We start from the raw sequence: 23,981 nt of genomic DNA on the forward strand, positions 1-23,981 counted from the left end.
CTGACTTGCTTCTAATGACTAACCTGACTTGCTTTCTTACACAACCCAGGATGACCTGCACAGGGTAGTACTATCAACAAGGTGCTTGGACCTCCCATATCGATAATTAATGAAGGGAATGTTCTATAATCTTGCCTATAGGTCAGTCTTATAGAGACATTTTCTCAATTGAGGGTTCCTCTTCCCAAATGGCTCTATCTTGTGTCAAATTGGCATAAAGCTAACCAACAGATAACTGAATTCATGATTGATAAATGTTCACACCAGAAAGTATGGATTAAAAAAAAAAGAGCTCCCAACTTCTTTATATCAGTGCAAACTATTTATTTGTTAAGATAACCACTTGGAACCCAAATTGCATTTTGTGGTCTAACCATGTTCACAGGCCTACAGTTGGTAGATCAGGTTGCACATGAAGCAAGGTTAGGAAGAAGGCAAGAGAATTACTGCGTTGAGGTGGACAAGTTCTGATGGGTAGGTTGGGCTTCTAAAGGTCTACCTAGGTGGTTCAGGCTTTTTAAAGGATGGTTTCTTTTTTTGTTAGCATACTTTTTGATTGATATACATAATACAGCATAATATTTGTTTTACTCTAAAATATGATCTAATACCATATTTTTATGCTATGACAAAAGAGGCTAAAAGTAGTCATGAATTTAGAGGATGCTCAGTAGCCTAATGAAGAAAGCCATCCTTCCTCACTTGAAGGCTCTGGAAGAGAAGCCGCACTATGACAAGAGAATAACATCTTAGCCACTTCTCCTACTTTTGGAGGTGTGTGTGTTCTCAACTTCTAAGGACATCTCTAGTTGTCCTTTGTATAAGTCTTTGAAGTGCAATTTATCTGTGACTTGGAGTTAGGGGGCAGTATCACAAGCCTGCCCCATTTCTCATCTTCAGCCCAAGATGTGGATCACTTAGACTATGATATGGATTCTGGGTTTGAAGGTTTTCAGTAGGACATAGCTAAGGCTCTCATATTGTTATATGGACCATCAGGTCTTCCTGTTCTTGCCCAACATTGGTCATCCTCACTCTACCAGGTGTGCGTGTATGCTCTCCTCTTACACTGGATAAAAGCCATACAAAATTAAAATGCATGTCTGACGATTAGACAGGAAGGAATGGAGACTGCTGAGTGAGGTATTGCACAGTGGGGCTAAGGACTGTCAGGATAATGGAGGCCTTTATTAGGGTGCCATGGTGCTCCCACCAGACTGTCTACCTACCCTTCCAAGTCCTAGCTCAACAATATACAAAAAATTTTAAGATCTGTCTTAAGATTTTTTCCCACTATATTGTCTATTTAAAACATTCCCTAAAAAACATTTTATCTCTTTACATTTGGCAATCAAAATAGAAGACAGAGGATCTGCATCGGCTTCTCCATGGGGATAGGGCACATGTGAGCAGCACTGGCATGAGGCTGAACTGTATGTGACTATCTCCACTGCCTCCCTGAGCCTGGGCTGTGAGGCTGAACTGTATGTGACTATCTCCACTGCCTCCCTGAGCCTGGGCTGTGAGACTGAACTGTATGTGACTATCTCCACTGCCTCCCTGAGCCTGGGCTGTGAGGCTGAACTGTATGTGACTATCTATCTCCACTGCCTCCCTGAGCCTGGGCTGTGAGGCTGAACTCTATGTGACTATCTCCACTGCTTCCCTGAGCCTTGGCTGTATTACTACTCTATTGCATCTGCTTTAAGATTCAATAGTCAGGCATTCCAGGAAGCTTACCCTGAGGCAGAGTTTGGATATAAAATGTTTGTGAGATCTATAAAAAGGAAGACAGAGGGACTAAGTCAAATAAAAAAAAATTAAAAGTCCAACTGCAATAAAGTTCTACTAACATTCTTACAAAATTCTAGAATAAGAGCTTTCCCAAATTCAAGGGAATAGGGAAGCCTTTATACTACCCTGCTTCACTGGATGTAGGCTGCCCTGAAAGGATATAACTGTGTAGTTAAGGTAGCAGTCTGCAGTGAAGGTGATCCCTGAGGAGACCAGAAGGTGAAGAGCAAGGAAACAAGTCCTTGAAGTATGAGAAATCCCTTGTTGGGCAGCCTCCCTAACCTTCAGCATGTTTTAAAACTCTGTGCCCTCAAGCTAACTTTTGATATAGTCATTTCTGTCCTGGAAGAAAGACATCCTTTCCAGCAGAAAAGGCAGGTTTACAGGGCCAGGCCCAAGCTGAATAGCAACCATCTGTGCTATAGGGTGTTACAGTGGAACACCAATGAAAAGCAGCTCATCAAAACTTTGTCCATACCTCACCCCACTATGACCAGCTACTAATGCCCCATCTTTCTGTGACCCTGCTTTCTTTAATGGCTTCTCCATGCGTGTCCACAGCCTTCATGATAAGTATTCCTTTGCAGGACATTGTGGAAAAGACAGAACGTGGCCAATGGGTTCAAGGGAAGCCCTCTTGCTCTCCCAGCCACTGAGCTCCATTTTTCATTTTATTTTTCCCAACTGAGCTAAGCCCTCATATCTCTGACTCTAGTCTGCTTCCCACAATGGTGAGCTTCTGCTCTGCACCTTTTCTAAGTCCCTTCCTGCCAACAGATCATGCCTGTCCTGTGGCCCATGCCCTCCCACACAGAGTCCATAACTTCACACTGCCCTGTTTATTTCCTGATGATAGTGGTGATTTTTAAGCCTGGGTTTCTCAGAGATGGCAATTCAGTCAATTTAGTCAATACTTACTTGGTGATGGGATACAGACTGAGTGAGAGGAGAAAACTGGGGACACCTAGGACCTTGTCACACTCCATGCTTCTTTCACTGCTTCACTTTAAAATACTTTAAAGTAACCGGCCAAACTGCAGGAATATAATCTATTTGAAATATGTAGGCCACACCTATTCTTTACCTACTAACATACTGAGGATCAAGAACATGCTTAATTAATCCTGAACTGTGTGACGGCGTGGAAGATCTCCAGGTTAGCTTCAGGACATCTCTTTCGGAAAAGACTTACTATTGGAATCAATGTTTAGGCTTTCACTAGGCTTTGCCTTTTCCACTGGATCCAACTCACCCTGAACTCACATCTCTGCTTCAGCTCATCCAGACAGTGAGTGCTGTGGATCAAGATGACCCTCACAATGGTCAGCATTTCTACTACAGTTTGGCTCCTGAAGCTGCCAACAACCCCAACTTCACTGTCAGGGACAACCAAGGTAAGCAATGGACCTGGAACTATCTGTGCTTTTCTCCTGCTCAGACTGGACACCTTGAGTTACTAGACCATACACACAGTAGCAAGTTTTCGGGTTTTCTAATAGCAGGGCACTAATGATAATTCGTAGGCTGCAAAGTGTTGTTCCATTACATCGAAGGCAAAGAGTGCCCCCTGCTGTCTCTAAAACCTTCATTCCTCCACCAGCTACAGATACTTGCTGATGCTTGTTCTGGGTTCTGTGAAGGACATTATTCAAAGCACAATAATACATTTTCTTCCTTGAGTCCAACTCAGAGCAACGTGTTTGCATTCTGAAGAGAGAAACAACCTAAAGTGCCCAGAAAAAGAAACAAACCTGAAGTAACATTTCTAACCTAAGATCAAAAGGGAGGATGAGCCCTTTTATATAAAGCCCCCACAACAAAAGAGGCAATGTTAAATTAAAGGGTAATATTAACAACAAAGATACTAAAGGTAGCAAAGTGCGAATACAAGAACACAATAGTATTCACAGAATTCAAACACTTTTCTATGGAGTCAAGATCTTGTAAAGCAACCCCCACTGGCCTCAGATGCATGATCCTACTGTCTAATACTCCAGGGTGCTAAGGCCATAGTCAGTCTCCATTCCACCTGGCTTCAAAAACTTTAGGTTCAGAAAAAGCTACTCAGATGAGGCTCCCATTGCAGAAGGGGCTTGCTTTCCACTACATCTCTAATGGAATTAGACTTCTAGGATCTTTCCAACAAGCATTCCTTGGCTTATAGACTTAGCACGAACTTGGGGGCTCAAATGGGGAAAATAGAGACTTTCTTTCTCTAGCTGATTATACTTCAAAGGAAGGTCACAGTAATTGAAACCACACATTTAACTACTTGACAGATCCCTTTGTTAATTCTGCTGCCAACTAACTGACTTGGGTGTCCTCACTTCTCTGTGCTTCAACACCCTCATCTCTTTTTTTAAATTAATTTTATTGAGCTCTATATTTTTCTCTCCTCCCCTCCCTGTCCCTCCCCTCTCCTTCAACCCCCTCCTATGGTCCCCATGCTCCCAATTTACTCAGGAGATCTTGTCTTTTTCTACTTTCCATGTAGATTAGATCCATGTATGTGTATCTTAGGGTCCTCATCAACACCCTCATCTTAAGAGTGACTTCGGAACAATCTAAACAAAGGGGAAGAAAAGTGTCAAGGTCAGGTTGCCTTGTCTTCCTCTCAAACACTATGTTAAAGATCTGAATTACTGCTACAACTTCAGAAATACAAGTATTTTTCAGCCTTTTAATTACCATAAAATGTCTATGGAAGGAATACTTACAGTTAAATACCCTGAGATTTTGGCATATTTATGTGTGGTATGTGGTATGTTCACATGTACGGACAGACACCAGGTATCTTCTTTTGATTTTGATGCTTAATAATTTGTGTGCATGTGTGAGTAGAAGTACCCAGTACATGTACAAAGGCTTTGGAGATGGAGCGGGTGCTGGGAGCACAACTTTTATGTATTATTTTATTTTTATATATCATACATAAAATATTATGTATTAAATATTACTTAATAAATACTTAAATAAATGTAAATATTTTTACAAATAGAAGTAAGGCCTTTTAGCAAGGGTTGGGGAGGACTATGAAACAAATCCAGGGCCTTGACATGCTAGGCAAGCTCTCTACCATAAGCAATATCCCCACTCTTTCTCTTCTTTGTCTTTTTATTTGGGTTTGGATTTTAGAGACCAAGTCTCACTCTGTAACCTCACTAGTCTAGAAACTGTTATACAGACCCTCACAGGCCTCCACAGTTCTGCTGCCTCTGCCTCCCAAGTGCTTGGATTACAAGGGCATACCTTCATGCCCAGCCGATTATCACTTTCAACAACAACATTCAAAATGACTAACATATGCAGTCCCAGCAGGACCAGCCTCAGCCATGTGATAGAAAGTTCTGGGTGAGCTTCTGTTGTATTGTTGTTGTTGTTGTTTTGTGGTTGTTTCAGCTCTATGTCAGTCTTTCTTAACAAGATCCTTATGATCTAAGCTAAATAAAGTAAACTAAAACATAAATACAAGCTTTGTTTGGAGAAAACTTTAATTTTGAAAGAAGTTAAAATTACAAAGGGAAATTAACGGTAATTATTTATTAAGTCGAGGGGCAGCAGAGGATGGACTGTGGTGAGTGGGCAGATGAGTACAATGCTCCCTCTACTGACTGGATTGCTGTCATTTCATGCTGAGAAGACAATAGATGAAGGTAAAGCAGGAAACAATTGTCTGAACAGGTTTTGAGCACTGTCTTAGGGTTTCTACTGCTGCGGTAAAACACCGCAATCCAAAACAGCTTGGTGAAGAAAGACTTTATTTCTTCTACAACTCTCGGGTCGCTCCATCGCTGAGGGAAATCAAGGTAGGAACTCAAGACAAGAGCCTGGAAACCTAAACTGAAGAGGCACAGAGGAACACTACTCACTGGCTTGCTCTCCATGGCTTCCTGAGCCTGATTTCTTATAGCACCCAGAGCCAGTGTGGGGGGTGGGGAGTGGCACCTCCCACAGTGAGTTAGGCCCTCTCACATCAATTATCATCAAGAAAATGCACCACAGCTCAATCTGGTGGGAGAATTTTTCTCAATTAAAGTTTCCTCTTTCAAAACGACCCTAGCTTGTGTAAAGCAGACAGGAAACCAGCTAAGACACCATTAGTGCTAGGAAACTAAATGAGCAATTATATGACACCATAAAAGGAGTCTGAGAAACTAGAGCTCAAGTACCAGCGTTGCTACTATCTAGGTTAGTGACTAAAAGGAAATGCAATTAAACTAGGTTTTAATTCTTTCACTGTAAAGGGGTAGAATCATTCACTAACACAACAAATTATCACAAAGATTAAATGAACTAAATACAAAAACTGGTACTTGAGTACAAACAAACAAAACTGATAAAGCAAAATCAAAACTTGGCTGGATCATTCAAAAAACAAAAGGAAACAAATAAACAGAAGAAAAGTAAATATAAATGCGAGAATACTGTATTAGAAAGGTCTGAGTTTCACCTGAAGGCTGTCCACCTCATCCAGCTGTGTCCCAGGCTCCATGAATCTTGTGTTCTTTCAAATAAGGCTTCAAGGCAAGAGAACAGGGAAAGTCAGACACCCAGCTCCAACCTGCTCATTTTTGTCAACTAAGGTAATTATTTTGCTATGCCCAACTTAAAAAGAGTAAGAAAGAAGAGTTTTTTGTTACATTCAAGAAGAGAGAGGCCAGGTGGTGGTGGTGGTGCATGTTTGAAATTCAAGCATTCAGGAAGCAGAAGCAGGCAGATCTTTGTGAGTTCAAGTTCCAGGACAGCCAAAGTTACACAGAGAAACCCTATCTAAAACCAAACCAAACAAAACAAAAAACTACAAAGAATAAACAAAAACAACAACAAAATAAAAAGGGAAGGAGAATCAGAAATATTGATGTGTACTGGCCATGCTTGTTTTAAGTTTTTAGAAATTTTGTGAAATTCTGGTCCATGTGAAACACATCCAGAAAAATTTCTGTTGATGGTATTAGCTTTGTACTGTTTTGGTTTTAGAGTTATGTGGTGTTTGTTTGTTTGTTTGTTTGTTTAGCAGGACCTCACTATATGGCCCTGGCTGGCTCTGAATGTTGTGCAGGCCTCCTGACCTCAGCTCCCTGCCCTAGTTCCAGGATTACAGGCATGTGCCACCATATCCATCTTGGTTTTGGCTTCATGAGTTACTTCTTATGCATCTTACCACATCTCTCAAATTATTCCTCTGATAAACTCATAACAACATTGCAAAATAACATATTTACTTTATAACTCAAGCTATTTCAGGTGGCCTAAAAAATATAAACTCAAAAATTCTTAAATCTAAAACTATATAGTACTTGATGAATATCAACATCAATACACCGGACCACACAGAGAGTTTGAGAAACATATCTAACCATTCAGCTAAGGAAAAAATATATTCTGTTATATCTTCTATTTAGTCAGTGATAATGTGAAGTTCACATAGCTACAGGAGATGATTTTCTAGTATTCTAATTACAAAGAAATAAGAATAAATGCTTCAGATGGAGGATGGGAGAGAGACAGCCTATCCAACTGGAAAGGTCCACGTTCAGTGAGAGACTCTGCCTCAAAACATAAAGTGGAGAGCAAGGAAAGCAGCCCACATGAACCTTTAGTCTCCTCACACATGTGAACATACATGTACATACAAACAATCTTATACCCCACACGCGAAAGACGATGAGTTGCCTAAATGTCCTGAGTTAATTATTACACAGTAAAAAAAAAAATCTACTGAAAGTCACACTGTATCTCTTAAAGGTATATTATTTTCTCTTAGCTAAAATTCTTATTTTTTAAACAGAGAGAAAAATCCTAAATTCTTATTTTTTTAAATGGGAAGAAAAGTAATTAATTATTTTCCCCAGGGTTGCAAAGATGATTCAGCAGTTAAGAGCAGCTGCTGCACTTCCAGGAGACCCAGGTTTAATTCCCAGTTCGTACATGACAGCTCACAAGCATCTGTAAGTCTGGTTCTTGGGGATTCGACACCCTCTTCTGGTCTCTGCAGGTACCAGGCACACAGGTGGAATACAGACAAGCACACAAGCAAAACAGCCATGCACATAACATAAATTAGAATAGAAGTCACCAAATTCCTATCAACTGTCTAGACTCAGGCCACAGGCCAGGAGAAGTCACAAGGTATGACATATACCTGGAGGGCTCAAATGTGCTGTTAAAATGAGCTGGTTCCTCAGGAAGTTGTTGATGTCAACTGAGAGGCATAAAAGAAAATAGCAAAAGACACAAATTCCAGCCAGAATAGAAAAAATAAGCAATCTTGCACAGTTATGTGGGCGCCTCAGCCTTCCTTTCATAGAGGCAGAAAGTGGCACAGGGCTTGGCAAGATGCTGAGCGGGGACAAACAGGGAGCACAAATCATCAATGACTGTTCATTTCTGTCAAGCTTTCCCGGACACTTTTGTTAGACTTGAAAGCTGACAGTTCGCCCTGGGCACTTTGTGTCACAAAGGGTAAGACAGACTCACTAAAGTGCTTCTCTCGTAGGCCTCAGGGCTTTGCAGAAAGCAAGTGAGAATCTTTATTTCCTAATCTAGGTGCTGAGCACCCCCAATGCGCCATGGCTGCAGGTGCACACTCCTTCTAACCTCTTCTTCCTCTGCCCTGCCTCCCTGCTTTCTTCAACCCAGGAAACTAACTCAGTGGATGGGGCTTCCACTTCCTACTCCTCGCTCATTTTTCTTTTTCTCATTTTTTAATTACCTAATGCCTTACTCCTTCAGATAATACGGCTCGGATTCTAACCAGGAGGTCCGGCTTCCGGCAGCAGGAGCAGAGCGTCTTCTACCTGCCCATCCTCATAGCAGACAGCGGAGAGCCAGTACTCAGCAGTACCGGCACACTCACCATCCAAGTGTGCAGCTGCAGCGACGACGGCCACGTCACATCCTGCAGTCCAGAGGCCTATATGCTCCCCGTCAGCTTGAGCCGGGGTGCCCTCATCGCCATCCTGGCCTGCATCTTTGTCCTCCTTGGTGAGTTGCTGGCTCCTTGTTTGTGTGTGTGTGGGAGTCCACATGCTTTTAACCATGAGTCACTTAACCCCCTATTGCAGCTACTCGGCATTGGCCTTCTCCCAAGCTTACTGCAAAAGGTGGTAGAGCAAAGTGTGGAGAAAAGTACAGAAGCTGAAGACTGTCCCTTCCCTCAAGGCCTCTTTGGCAAGACTAGAGCACACAGATTTATCAATTATTTATTGTACGCCTTAATACCATACTAGATACCGAGATTAATGAGACAGAAACACCCTGACCTTCATAGTTCTCCTCAGGTGATACAAGTTCATATTGACACAGTAGAACCAAAATTATGTGGGAGAGGATATGATAATCACATTTTCACATACATTTCTGATAAGTAGCAGCTAAATTACAGAGATTGAACAAAAGGCCCCAAACCAAATGTCAGTAGCAGATCCAGGCCTGTCTGCAGGCAGGCTATGCACGGGCACCCTTCCTCGGTGACACTCTTCTCCTGAATGTTCATGCGCAGATGTTAGAGGTAATTAAGAGTTAAATTCCTAGTGCTTTTTCCACAAGTGAAAAATATAAAACACTAGGAATTTAAATTAAAATAGACTTGAAGACATCCATGTATACCTTTTACCTCTAGCTTACCTAAACACAAAGTGACTGAATGAAATTCACTATAGAAAATGTCAGTCAGCATTGCACTGATTTTCTACATAGGCCTGTGGAATAGTCTCGAAAACATTTGAAAATATAACGTGGGTTTTGATTTTATTTTAAGTGTTACATCTTACGAGAAAAGAACATAAATAACTCCCCCTCTCCCCGAGACAGTTGTTATGGTTCCTGGCTCTCGGCTGTACTAACAAGTAAAACCTGCCTGCAATTCCTGAAGTGTCCGTCAGGTGGCACTAGAAGACCTTGAATACAGAAAAAGAACCCAGAGTTTTTCCCCTTTTAAATAACCTCTTCCCAGGAGAAATTTCTATCTTTTGAAAATGCTTTAAGCTCATCCTGGCCCACAAAGAGTCATCATTTCAGAAGTACTTACTTAAAGAGACTGGCTCAGAGTGCTGCGCAAGAAACAATGTAGTTTGTAAACCAAGACCCATCTTTTAAATTGTACAGAGAAAGACGTTTCCAGAAGTCAAGTAAACATGAGTGTCATAAAATCCCACTAGTCTCACACTTGTTTACTTCTACAGAGCACAACCCTGGCTAAACACAATTCACACAACTCCCAGGTTTACGATGCCATTGATTTGTGTGTCTGCTTGTGTGTGTGTGTGTGTAATGTCTGGTTGTGGGTCTTTTATTTGTTCCCATCTGCTGCAAGAGGAAGCTTCTCTGATGATGGCTGAGCAAAGTACTGATCTGTGAGTATAGGAAAATGTCGTGAGGAGTCATTTTACTGTTGCATTCTTTCACTAGAACAGTCGTATTTGGTTTCACCCTAGGCGTCTGGACAATCTAGTCTCGGGTTCTTGTTCAATCAAGCAGTGTCAGGTATGGAGTGTCATCTCACGGAGTGGATCTTAAGTCAATTAACATTAGTTGGTTATTTCCACAAGCTCTGTGACACCATCGCACTAGCATATCTTGAAGGAAGGGCATTATTGTAGATGGGAGAGTTTCTAGCTGGGTTGATGTTTACTTTTCTCCTTTGGTAGCATGCAGAGTACCATCCTGTACCACACTAGCTCTACTTCTCCAAGTTCAATGAGCTGTGTATGGTTGTCTTCAGCAAAGGGGCCTTGCCATCTCTTTCTGGGGAACATCCTATAGTCTTGACAACAGCCCCGGTGTTTGGGGATTCTATGGGACCCATTAGATGCAACCCATTTCCAGTATTGGAAACTTCATTTGGTAACAAGGGATAGCCAATTGAGGCTCTCCTTCCTTGATTATTTGGCAATATTGTTTTCATCACCTTCATTTACGTATATGTTTCATGAAATTTCAACTGTATTAGGTTTCTGTATTACCCCTCAATTTGTCCTTAATTTTAACTGTCTTGTCCCATAATCCTTCCCTAACCCCTTCTCTTATCTCCTTTCCTGATTCTCCCATTCCACTCTGCCCTGCCCCCATATCCATCCATAATTATCTAATATATTCTCCTTTTCTGAGGAGAGCTATCTGCCCCACCTAGTTTCTTATTCTATACTTGACCTCTGTGTTTCTACAGACTGTAACTTAGTTATTACTGACTTAACAACTAATATTCCATATAAGTGAATACATACCATATTTGTCTTTCTGGATCTGGGTTACCTCATTCAAAATATTTTTTCCCTAGTTCCATTTGCTTACTTGCAAATTTCATTTGTTTAGTGAGTGAGTAATACTCCATTGTGAAATATAGCATATTTTCTTTATCCATTTTTTTATTGAAGGATTTCTTGGCTGTTTTCAGTTTTTGGCTATTTTGAGTACAGCACTAATAAACATGGTTGGGCAAGTGTCTCTGCGGTAGGATGAATCCTTTTGGTATATGCCCAAGAGTGGTATATTCCCACCTCCCTTAGGAACACACTGATTTCCATAGTGGCTGTACAAGTTTGCATTCCCAACAGCAATGGATAAGTGTTCTCCTTACTCAACATCCTTGCCTGCATGTTTTATTGATCTTAGCCATTCTGTTGGTTGCAAGAGAAAAATACAAAGCAGTTTTGATTTGCAAATTTCCCTAATGACTAAGGATGTTGAACATTTCTTTGTTTTTCAGCCATTTGAGTTTCCTTTTGTACCCCAATTTTAATTGGGATATTTATTTTCTTGTTATCCACTTTTTAAAAGTCTTTATATATTTTGGATATTAATCCTGTATCAGACATATAGTTGGTAAAATTCTTTTCCCATTCTTGTCACTTTATTTGAATGACCTGCCCCTTGCCTTACATGCCTTTTCAGTATCATGAGTCCTATTTACTATTTGTTGATCTGAGTGCCTGTACTACTGATGTTTTGTTCAGGAAGTTGTCTCCTATGCCAATGCATTCAAGGCTATCCCCAACTTTCTATCAGGTTCAGTGTGTCTGATTTTATTTTGAGGTATTTGATTCACTTGAACTTGAGTAATAAGAAGCTATTAGGATTACTTTACATGCAGCCATGTTGTTTGCCCAGCTCCATTGACTGAAGATGTTTTTTTCCATCATATAGTTCTAGTTTCTTTATCAAAAATCAGTGTACACGGGTGTCTTCATATGGGACCATCTGGGTTTTCAATTCAATCCCATTGATCAACTGTGTCTATTTTTGTGTCAGTACCATGCAGTTTTTATTACTATAGCACTGTTGTACAGGGAAGACCCGCTAGCTTACACCTGAAATAATCACACAGAAATTATATTAATTAAATTACTAATGTTCTAGCCTTTTATTGGCTAAGTCTCACATCTTAATTCAACCCATTTCTAATAATCTGTATGTCACCACGAGGTCATGGCTTACCAAAAAAGATTCAGTATGTCTGACCTGGCAGCTCTGTCTCTGCCCTTCTTCCCAGCATTCAGTTCTGTCTACTCTGCCTACATAAGTGCTGTCCTATCAAAAGGCCAAGGCAGTTTCTTTATTCAACCAATGAAAGCAACACATAGACAGAAGAACCTCCTACATGAGGGGATGGTGATACCTCTAACAGTTCTTTGATTATTCAGGATTGTTTTCGCTTCCTTGGGTTTTGGGTTCCCATATAAAGCTGAAGACTGTCATTTCAAGATTTGTTAAGAATTGTATATGTATTTTAATAGGATTGCACGGAATCTGTAGATTGTTTTTGGTAGGATACCATTTTTACTATGTTAATCCTATCAATTGATAAACATGGGAGATCTTTCTATTTTCTGAAGATTTCTTCAATTTCTTTCTTCAATGACTTGAAGATTTTTATCATGCAAATCTTTCACTTGCTTGGTAAGAGTTGCTCCAAGATATTCTGTATTATTTGAGGCTGTTGTGAAGGGTGTTGTTTCACTGACTTCTTTCTCAGTCTGTCATTTGTGTATAGAAAGGCTATTGATTTTTGTGAGTTAATTTTGTTTCCAGCTACTCTGCTGAAAGGGTTTATCGGTTGTATAAGTTTCCCAGTGGAATTTTTAGGGTCACTTATGTATACTATCAAATAATTTGCAAAGATATTTGACTTATTCCTAATTCGTGTACCTGTGATCTTCTTTGGTTGTCTTATTGCTGAAGCTAAAACTTTAAATACCATAAATTGAAAATGTATGAAAAGAGTGGACAACATTGTCTTGTTCCTGATTTTAGTGGAATTTCTTTGAGTTCCTCCCCATTATTTTTATGTGAGCTATGGGATAGCTGTAAACTGCCTTCATTATGTTGATGTATGTCCCTTATATTTCTAACTTTTCTAGGACTTTTGTCATGAAGTGGTGTTGGATTTTGTCACAGGCTTTTTTGTACATCTAATGAGATGATCTTGTGGTTTTCGTGTTTCAGTTTGCTTATACAGTGGATTGTATTGATTGATTTATGTATAATGAACTATCTCTGAATCTCTGAATGAAGCCAATTTGATTATAGTAGATGGCATTTTTGATGTGTTTTAATTCAGGATGCAAATATTATATTGAGAATATTTGCATATATGTTCCCAAGGTAAATTGATCTGTAATTTTTTGTTTGGTATTTATGTGGTTTAAGTATCAGGGCCACTGTAGCTTTGTAAAACAAGTTGGGAAATGATTCTTCTGTGTCTGCTTTGTGCAATAATTTGAGAAGTATTGGTCTTAGCTCTTTTTAAATCAGGTAGAATTCTACACTAAAACTACCTAGCCTTAGGCTTTTATTGTTTTAGAGGCTTTTAATTACTGTTTTTACTTCAATAAGGAATGTGTCTTTTTAAAATGTTTATCTGATTTCAAGTTAAATTGGTAAGTGGTATCTATTGATAAAATTATCCATTTCTTTAAGATTTCCAATTTGTTGGAGTACAGGTTTTTAAATTATGTCCTTATGATTCTCTGGATTTTCTTGGTGTCTGTTATTATGTTCCTCATTTCATCTCTAGTTTTGTTAATTTAGATCTTTTCTATGCCCTTTAGTTAGTCTGGATAAGGACTGGTCAATCTTATTTTCTAAAAGAACTAACTCTGTTTCATTGATTTTGTTTGTGGGTTTTTTTTTTTGGTGGGGTTGTTTTGTTTTATTTTGTCTTTTGATATCAGCCCTGAGTTTGATTATTTCCTGACCTCTACTCCTTTGAGGGTATAGTTCCATCTTTTCATTTCAGAACTCTCAGGAGTGTTGTTAAGTCATTAATATGAGATATCTCCATTTTTTGTTTTTATTTTATGTAGGCACTTAGTACTATGATCTTGCCTCTTATAATCACCTTCATTGTGTTCCATAGTTTGGATATGTTGTGTTTATTTTCATTCAACTATACAAAATCTTTCATTTCTTTCTTGATTTCTGTCTTAACCCGTTTTTTAATTCAGTTGTGACTTTATTCAGTTTCTGTGAGTTCATAATCTTTTTGTTGTTGATGATATCCAGTTTTAATTCATGGTGGTAAGATAGGATGTAGGGTGCTATTTCAAAAAAAATTTTATATCTGTTAAGACTTATGTCAGAGTCTGTGGTCAATATTAGAAAGAGTTCCTTGAGCTGCTGAGAAGAGTGTATATTCTTCTGAAATAGTCTTCTGTAAATACGTTGGGTCCATTTGATTTATGACATCAGTTAGTTCCAGCATGAGTGTTTCTTTTTTGTTTGTTTGGGTTTTTTTTGTTGTTGTTGTTGTTGTTTTGTCTATTGGCAAAGGTAAGGTACTGAAGTCTCCTACTATTAGTCTTTGAGGGTTGTTGTTTGATTTAAGATGTAGGAGTGTTTCTTTTATGAACTTGGGTGCCCTTACATTTGGTGCACATATGTTACAAATTACAATGTCCTCTTGGTGGATTTTTCCTTTGACAAATATAGTGTCATTTCCTATCCCTTCTGATTAATTTTGGTTTGAAGTCTGTTTTGTCAGATATTAAAATGACTACACCAGGTTGCGTCTTGTATCTTTTTCCATTCTCTTACCCTGAGGTGCTATCCTTGATGCTAGTGTGTGTTTCTTAGATGCAGAAAGCATTCTGTTTTCTCATTCACTTTGTTATTCTGTGTCATTATTGGGGAACTGAGACCACTGATTTTGAATGATATTGAGATGTTTGTTTATTCCTATTATTTGGCAGTTGTGGGGTGTGTGTGTGTTTGTTTATCCTCTTGATTTGTTGGTCTGGAATTATTTATTGTGTATTCTTGGGTGTTAACTTCTTCATGTTGAAGTTTATCTTCTAGCACCTGCTGGATTTGTAGATTGGCAATGCTTAAATCTAGTTTTATCCCCAAATCTTTTATTTTTTCCATCTATTGTGATTAAAAGTTTTACTGAGTATAGTAGTCTAGACTGGCATCCATGATCTCTTTAGTCTTTAGAACATCTTACTAGAACCCTCTGACTCTTAGAATCTCCATTGAAAAGTTAAGAGTTATTATAACAGTGCTGCCTTTATAAGTTACTCGGTCTTTCTCCCTTTCAGTTTTTAACATTCTGCATATTTAGTGTTTTAGTTATTATGTGATCAGGGTAATTTCTTTTCTAGTCCAGTCTAATTGGTGTTCTGTATGTCTCTTGTACCTTGATAGGCATCTCTTTCTTTAGGTTGGAGGCAAATTTTCTTCTATGATTTTAATGAAAATATTTTCTGTGTCTTTGTCCTGTGTCTTTTCTCCTTCCTCTATTTCTTTTTTTTTTTCCTTCATCTATTCTATTATTCTTATATTCAAACTGTTCATAGTGTTCCGGATTTCCTGGATGTTTTATGCTACTTTTTATTTTTTTTTTTTTTAGATTTAAGGTAGTTTTTGAGTTATCCATTTCTTCCATCTTGTCTTCAATGCCTGAGATTTTTCACCTCCATCTCTTATATTCTGTTAGTGACACTTGTCTCTGAGATTACTCTTCAAGTTCCTAAATTTTTCATTTATAGATTTACCTGAGTTTGGATTTTATTTATAGATTCTATTTCCACATTCATGTCTTGAACATTTTTATTCATTTCCCTCCACTGTTTGTGACTTTGTAATTTTTTCAGGGATTTATTCATTTTCTACTTAAAGATCATATTTATAAAGGCTATTTTAAGGTCCTTGTTTTTGTTTCAGCATCTCTCTCAGCCCTACTATAGTAGGGTTGCTGGGCACTAGTGGAGACATATTGTCCTGGCCATTATTGTGTTTTTGCATGGAGGTCTAGGTGTCTGGGTTTGGAATGATTGTAATTCTGGGTGATGATATCTGGTCTTGTCTTTTCAGGGTGAGTGTTTTGTCCCTTGGTTTTTGTTGCTCTGTTTTTTAGGAGGGTGTGTTGGTTGTATGTTGCCTGATAGGAAATTCTTCTGGGATCCTGCCATATGTGCCGCTGGGATTTCAGGTAAATGTGTTTCTAGGTATTGGGAGCTGACACTTGGGAATGGAGATGGTCTAGAAAGTTGAAGCTGAGGGGTTCACAGGCGGGAGGTTAGCAGGTTGTTCCACTAGGATTTGTTTAGTTGAGTCAGGGCAGAGAGTGAGTAGAGGCTACAAGGGTAATCTGCTACAGAGCTGGGGCTGAGACTAGAAAATTGGATTTGGAGGAGAAGAAGCAGACTGAAGATCTGAAGCTTGCCTACCTTCTTAGATGGCCTAATTACTTCCCTGGCAGGCTTGCCTGGAACATTCCCAGGAAAAAGACTACTTGAGTTGGAGGCTGGGATAAAGCAAGAGGGGGGAGGAAAAGGTCTGTGTGACCCACTGGAGATGGGGAAAGGAAAGAAGAGAGGCCGCAGCTGGTGGTCTGCTAAGTTCTGGGGGTGATACTGGAGAAACTAGGTGATTAGATTTGGAGGGAAGGCGGGAGAAGTAAAATCCAAAGTTGCCTTAGGCTTCCCTGGCTGGAATTATTATTATTTTTTAAAGATGATATTGCCCATACTGGCCTCAAACTCCCAAACTCCAATGCTATGTGATCCTCCAGGCCCAGACAACTTAGTAACTGGAAACACATACACACGCACACGCGCACACACACACACAATGCCTGGTCACTTAAAAACGTTTTCCATTTTCTTTCCTAACAGCATCTACTCCTTTCCAGTATTTCGAGCAGAATTCAGCAGCCTTGCCTCTTCTTTATTAGCAACAGTTGTGACCTAAAGACAGCTTTCATCATTGCCTAGTTTATATTAACAGTAATCTCATTAACACAGCTACTCCGTAAGGACAAGTTCATGTTAGAATTGTTATAATCAATGTTCTTTCTTTGTCATTTAGCAGAGCCTTTTAAAATATATGTTTAGTGTTCGCTGTACCTCACAGATATGAATGTCACTTAGAAACCCATTTTTATGCTGTTTTAAATCCAAATCATGCTCCAGTCTTTCACACTAAGTTCAAACCTCCCACCCAGTCCCTTAGAGTCCTATTATTCACTTTTCCTGAAATCCTGCAGCTCTTGTCCAAGCCTCATAGTTTTACACATAGAGAAAATATCCAAGAGTATGCCATTCGTTATTTTCTGAATATGCATTTTGTCACCAATTAATTCCAGTCACAGAAATATTAGGTGCTAACATCACTAACTGCAATTTGTATTCAGCAAACATTTTAGATCTGTTGTTGTGAGCTCCCTTAGTCAGTAGCCTTGTAGCACACAGACTACAACACACCACCATTGCCACCACCCTCTAAGGAACTGCGGTTTATTCTGCAGTGCTGTCAAACTGTCACTGTTCACTGGCTACAACAAAGCACACCAGGAGAAAATCAATAGCAGTGCTAGAGCCGAAGCCGCAACACTCTTCCTGGAAAATGCTTCCAGCTACAGAGATAAACAGTTCAATGGGATTGTCTCTCTCTCTCTCTCTCTCTCTCTCTCTCTCTCTCTCTCTCTCTCTCTCTCTCTCTTTCTCTCTCTCTCTCTCTCCTTTAAACGCCAATGAGCACACCTAGGGAAAAATGCATTTGTTGGGATAAAATTTTATCCAAACCTTCATCAGCACATCTAACAGTGAGACTTTTCTGGTAACATACTGAACTATATAAAACATCACTGCTCATTCCTTTTCTTCCATGAAAACCACTGGTTCCAAAACGTCACAAATACCCCTCTAATTAAAGGTCTTTTTGAGGAATCGAGGTTATTGGAGTTAAAGGGTCATTCAAGCTTTTAAAAATATTTTCATTATTTTTTTTTTTAGAATTTCATACACTATATCCTAATCATATATATTCACCCCTAAACTCCTGCTAGGTCTACCCATATTTTCACCCCTCCCCAACTTTGTGTTCTTTTTTTAAATAAATACCCAACTACTCCACTTTGTGTCATCCAGATATTCTAGTGTGGAGATTTCTCTGGATCAAGGCTGACCTACCAGGAGCCAAACTCTTGAAGAAAACACCAAAGCTCCTCAGTTAGGTTTGGAGTCCGATAAACCCCTACCCACAATGCTGTTAGTTTTTGAATGAGGCATAAAAAGACAATTATTTTTGCTGACACCTACCATAAGTGTCTTCATTCATTATTTCTCAGTATATGATTGTAGTTATAGTGGAATCCTATTATGATGCTAAAGCAAGAAAGCAGAATGTCTACACCCTCCAATCTCACCTACATGAGATTTTTAGGTTATAATAAATGTATACTAAACTCATTATTCTATAAGCAGGGTGCATATCTTCTACAGCAGGGCACATGCTTTGTGGCATCTTAGTGGGATTTCATACCGGTTGGTTCCGTGTCTACACAGAGTTTCAAAGCAACAGGCTTCTATGAAGCTGTGCAGTTTCTTACGAATCAACTGAAGAAATAGAAAGCCTCATTTGCCCCGGAGCTCCTAATATAACAATGCAGGAGGGGGAGTCAGCCTGAGCTCGTTAAGTCACTGGGGTTTGAAATGCCCAGAGCTTGCCCTGGCTGCCACTGTCCCCGTGTCTAATAAAGCCTCCCCGGGGACAGGGACTGACTCGTGCCTTTCTCTGTGTGCCGCCAGTGCTGGTGCTGCTCATCCTGTCCATGAGGCGGCACCGGAAGCAGCCCTACATCATCGACGACGACGAGAACATCCACGAGAATATCGTGCGCTACGACGACGAGGGCGGCGGCGAGGAGGACACGGAGGCCTTCGACATCGCGGCCATGTGGAACCCGCGCGAGGCGCAGGCGCAGGCGGGCGCCCCGAAGGCGCGGCAGGACATGCTCCCCGAGATCGAGAGCCTCTCCCGCTACGTGCCTCAGACGTGCGCCGTCAGCAGTACGGTGCACAGCTACGTGCTGGCCAAGCTCTACGAGGCCGACATGGACCTGTGGGCGCCGCCCTTCGACTCGCTGCAGACCTACATGTTCGAGGGGGACGGCTCTGTGGCCGGCTCGCTCAGCTCCCTGCACTCAGCCACCTCGGACTCGGAGCAGAGCTTTGACTTCCTCACAGACTGGGGGCCCCGCTTCCGGAAACTCGCGGAACTCTACGGGGCGTCGGAGGGGCCCGCGCCCGTGTGGTGACGGAAGCCCGAAGGTCGAGGCGCATCTGAAACCCAGAAGTTCTCAAAGGCCGCTTCTCGTACAGAGGTGTGGCCGCCGCAGGAGCAATATTGTGCTGGTCAGTGAGGATGGGAGTGAGTGGACCTAGCAGAGCTCTCTCTGGATCAGCTTTACTTGGTTAGACTAAGTTAAATAATCAGAAGAAAACCCAGGAAGAAGAGGGCAGAATCTCCAGTCACCGTTTTAGACGTTTTATTTATTTTTCCCCCACACTGCATTCAAAGACTTGAAGTATTATGAACAAAAGCTTGGCTTTTTTTTTTTAAACTATTCACCAAGGCCTTTGACATTTTGCCACCACGAAAAGTACCCATTTTATCTTTGTTCTCCATATCAGATTGTTTTTCCAGATCATCAGATATGCAGAAATCAACATGCACGCATACACACACACCACTGAAAAAAATTATTCCTCAGTGAAATTGTTCTAAGATGGATGGTATTTTATTTAACCTTTTTGAGACAAGGGTTAAGATTGACTGGGCCTTGCATGAGGGAGGGGTGGGAAGGGTGGGAGAAGGAAGAGACATTGACTTGTGCTCAAGTTTAATAGCTGAACAAAGAGTTGGCATTCCAGCTAATCAAGCATCAGTGAGTCAGACTGCACTGTTCTCCTCTCAGATTGTTATGCCCTTGCAAAAGTCGGAAGGAAACCGGAAAAGCTTTTCTTTTGCACTGTAGATGTCTCTTCCATGTGCCAAATGTGGAGATTAGATGCAACAAACGAAAGCCAAATATAAAGAAGTATCTGATAAAAGCATGGGTTAGAAGGCTTTCCTAATCTGTGTAAAGTCAATCCAAGGGATGTTTACATACTGTAGATAACCTACTTGAACAAAACCAGTATTATAGAAAAGAAATGGATGTAAGAGAATTACATGTAAAAGTTTTGTATATTTGTTAATAATTTTGTTAATAAATATGATGTACTACATCTCAGTACCTTAGCACTTCTTTTAATAAAAGCTAAATAAATAGAAGGAAGGTCACCTTCATATTTGTTTCATTGTTGAGCTAGATGATCATGGTTTACCTCAGGTTGCGACTGCTTCATAACACAGAAACCGTGTCAGAGAAACATGAGGCTGTGAATTCTGTGTTGATAGCTGGCCGTGTTAATAATATGCTTCAATAGCTGATGTTTTAGTGGCAGCTTCATTCTTATATCTTTAAAAGGGGCAAAGGACCATTTAGTACTAATGGCACAATCATGAATTTGGCATGTATTTTTAATTTTGTGAAGGGCATACAACAACAAAGAGGCAAGATATTGTGTCCTTTTCGATTTTATTTCAATGACAAGACAAATACAAATCAGCTTATCCACTGTAGAAGAGCTCATTATTGGAGGGACGTATTTTATTCAACTTCTTTCCCTATAGTAGCTAAAATAAGTAGCATATAATACATACCTAACTGTATCCTTTATATCCGTTAGGCGTTGAACAAGTGCTTAGCTAACAGACTTGGGAAAGATCTCACTTTGACATCATATTACTGAAGAATTACTACACAGTTATCAGTAAAACTGTGAACAAAATAATCTTCTGATAATCTGGATTATAGCAGTGGCTGTCAGATTTTATCATGTATCAGAATCAAATGGAGGACTCATTGAACTATTTCACCCACAGAATTTCTGATGCAGTAATGCATCAGATGGAAACAACTTGCTGGTATAACAAGTTACTAGGTAATACTGATGCGGCTGATGCAGGAACCACATTTTGAGAATAACCAACACACTGCTCTGTTTCTTGCCCTATTTCCCCTTCCCCTTCCCTTCTTTTTCACACCCCACTTTCTCTTCTCTCTCTCTGGAAGATTGTATCATCATCCCACACAAACCCTACCCTATCACCATAGTGCTGTTGTTAATCTCTTCTAATAATAAAAATCATTTTTCACAAATGTACAAGAATAGTGATCAAAGACTTAAGAAGGCAGATGAGAGTCTTGCAGCCAGTGGGTTGTGATTCTGTGCACATCACAAGCTGTACTAACAGCTTAAGTCTCATCTGCATCTCTTTGTAGATGAACTTTTACTGCCCATGAAAGGCAAGCAGCTCTCACTGAGCCTCCTTAAGGGTGAAGCACAACATAAAAATACAGTTAACAATGCAAGAGAATAAAACAGAAATGTGTGCCCAGTCTAGATTCTCCAGCATACTGATTTTGTGAAGTTGGGCAAATTAACGTCCTTCCTTTTTTTCATAAGCTCTGAGGATAATTTTACAACTATTTCACTTTATATTGCATGCTTTACAACTGGACACAGCTGTTATCTTAACCACAGGGGAATATCATGTCCCACATCCTGCAAAGTGAGTCCCCATGATAATGAGCATGGGGTGATTAAGCAATTCCCTGTGTCTTCTAGTTCCTGGGAGGATGCTTAATAGTACAATACAGGAAGCTTGAAAGAAGCCCACAATGGGGGATTTACTGCAGGTAATATTGTAAGCTGAAAGAGATTCCAGCCCTCCAAATGGATTTGAAAAATCCCTTTCTCCTGCTGTAGTGAGCCACCATGCTGCTGCTCTTACAGAGGGCAGGAAAAGACAGTAAGTAAGCAGCAGGTTGCCTGTTCAGGTTAGGCCAAAGAGCCAAAAGGTCATTCCACCTCTTCCTTCACCACTACAGATGAACACAGTGGCCCGGGTTGGCATACTGAGGGAAGGAGGGCATCTGCGCAAGTCAGCCGATTTCATATCCAACCTAAAACTACAGTCTGGAGGCGAATACAAGCAAAGTCTAAAATCACAATCAATTTTTCATCAAGATGTTTCAGCACAGTAGACAGCAAAAAGATGACATGGCCCATACAAGAAAGAACCTATAAATTCTGAAAGCAGAATCCATAGAAGTAAAACTCAGGATAGGCACATTGAATAGCGGTTAATACCAGATCACCAATAGTGTTCGACTAGACCTTGACATCAGAGAGCCCAGAGCATTGAAAGAACACTAGGACTTTCACTAACAGAAGTCACACTACACAAGTAGCTCCCGTTATGGATCAGATCATTAGGAAGTCTATTTCCTGTTTCCCGGTAATAAAATACATTTTGAGATGTTACTGTAGGTATGTTCCAGGATTGTAAAAACGTTTGTTTGTCCTTGAGAAGATGCTCATCAGGTAATAGTTTACCTATGCTATATAGTAATATAACATAATAGTAATAGTAAACATATGTTAAAGATTCCTCCAGTAAAATTATCTACTAATGGGACACATGTCTCACAATTCAAATTATAGTTTTAAAATGCTAATTTATACTGTGTATAAAAACCAAGTCTGGTGGCACTTGCCTGCAATCCCATTTTTGGAGAAACAGACGCAGGAATGTTTGGCACTTGCCAGCCTGTCCCATTCTGTGAGCTCAGGTTTCAGGTTCAGTGAGATAGTCTGCCTCAAAAAAGTTAGAAGAACAATGAGGAAACATTTGATGTTATCCTGCCATCACAGACAGAGAACAGAGAGAGGGAGAGAGGAAGGGAGGGACAGATAGAGATAGAGATGAGAGAGAGAGAGAGAGAGAGAGAGAGAGAGAGAGAGAGAGAGAGAGAGAGAGAAGGAGAATTTGTTCTCACACAGACTTGCTCTCACACACAAGCACATACGAATAGAAAATAAATTAAAAAATGAAGTATAATTAACACAATACCAACCCAGACAGAGAGCTGCCTCCATACTTGTAAGAGCTGGCCCCACCGTTCACCTGAGACCAACTCAGCTACCACCCAGGCCTGCATCCAGGGCCTCTGATTGGCCCACCACAACATCTTCCTGCTAAAGTATATGAAGGGACTGGTCCTGGGGAACCATAGTCACAGGATCTTCATGACTTGGGGTAGCAGCAGAATATCTGAGAAGAGTTTCAGTGAGGGTCCAGTAATGGTGGTATACCAGAAGCCAGAGGCCTTGAACCAGACCAACAACTCATTGCAATGAACATTTACAAATAAAGTTATTTGGGCTAAAGGGTGTACTGGGTGACACACTGTAGCTCTCAACGCCACTGAGAAAAATAGGTAATGGAGGGGCAAGAAAGATGTTGGAGTGAAGTGGGTTTTGGTTTTGCTGTTTTAATTAATATTTTTATTTTCTTTTGGAGGATGCTACAAGGGTGAATGGCAGATATGAAGGGCCTCAGAAGTAAGGGAAATTGGGGTATGTGATGTGAAATTCCCAAAGAATCAATAAAAATTATGTTTTATAAAAAAATAAGAGTTTTATTTCTAGAAGTAATCAAGTTATATTGAGATCACACTGGATTCAGATGAATCCCCATCCTATGCACCTGAAAAAAGCGGGAGGTTTGAATACTGAGACACAGACACAGAGAGGAGAACATGTGAGGAGAAGGACATGTTGGAGTGCTATCTCTCCAAGCCAGGGATGCCAAGGTTTGGTGGCAACCACTCAGTGTTGAAAGAGGCGGTGCGTCCATCTGGGGACCAGAAATAACAGTCTCTATCAGCTCCTTGAGCACCAACTTCTGGCCTCTAGTTCAACGAGATAATAAAATCATGTTGTTTTAAGTAAGCCAGTTTGTTCTAGCTGCCCTAGTTTATAAACTTAGATGATACATGTATGGATGTAGGTGAC

At 40.2% G+C, this 23,981-nt stretch overlaps 1 protein-coding gene across 6 annotated transcripts in view; it reads left to right on the plus strand.

The window, feature by feature from the left end:
- Positions 1-19,862, plus strand: part of Cdh20 (cadherin 20) — a 247,075-nt gene extending 227,213 nt beyond the window's left edge. For 5 of the 6 annotated variants that reach the window (XM_057770173.1, XM_057770172.1, XM_057770174.1 and 2 more), the window contains 4 exons: positions 3,071-3,188; positions 8,527-8,778; positions 16,148-16,222; positions 18,822-19,862. In XM_057770173.1, the coding sequence (XP_057626156.1) occupies positions 3,071-3,188; positions 8,527-8,778; positions 16,148-16,222; positions 18,822-19,330 (954 nt within the window). In that variant the 3' untranslated portion in view covers positions 19,331-19,862. The remainder of the gene's footprint in view (positions 1-3,070; positions 3,189-8,526; positions 8,779-16,147; positions 16,223-18,821) is intronic. The other variant, XM_057770177.1, reaches the window with a different exon arrangement.
- The last annotated feature ends 4,119 nt before the right edge of the window (positions 19,863-23,981 follow it).

Source organism: Chionomys nivalis, chromosome 5, assembly GCF_950005125.1.
Source record: "Chionomys nivalis chromosome 5, mChiNiv1.1, whole genome shotgun sequence".
Lineage (NCBI taxonomy): Eukaryota > Metazoa > Chordata > Mammalia > Rodentia > Cricetidae > Chionomys > Chionomys nivalis.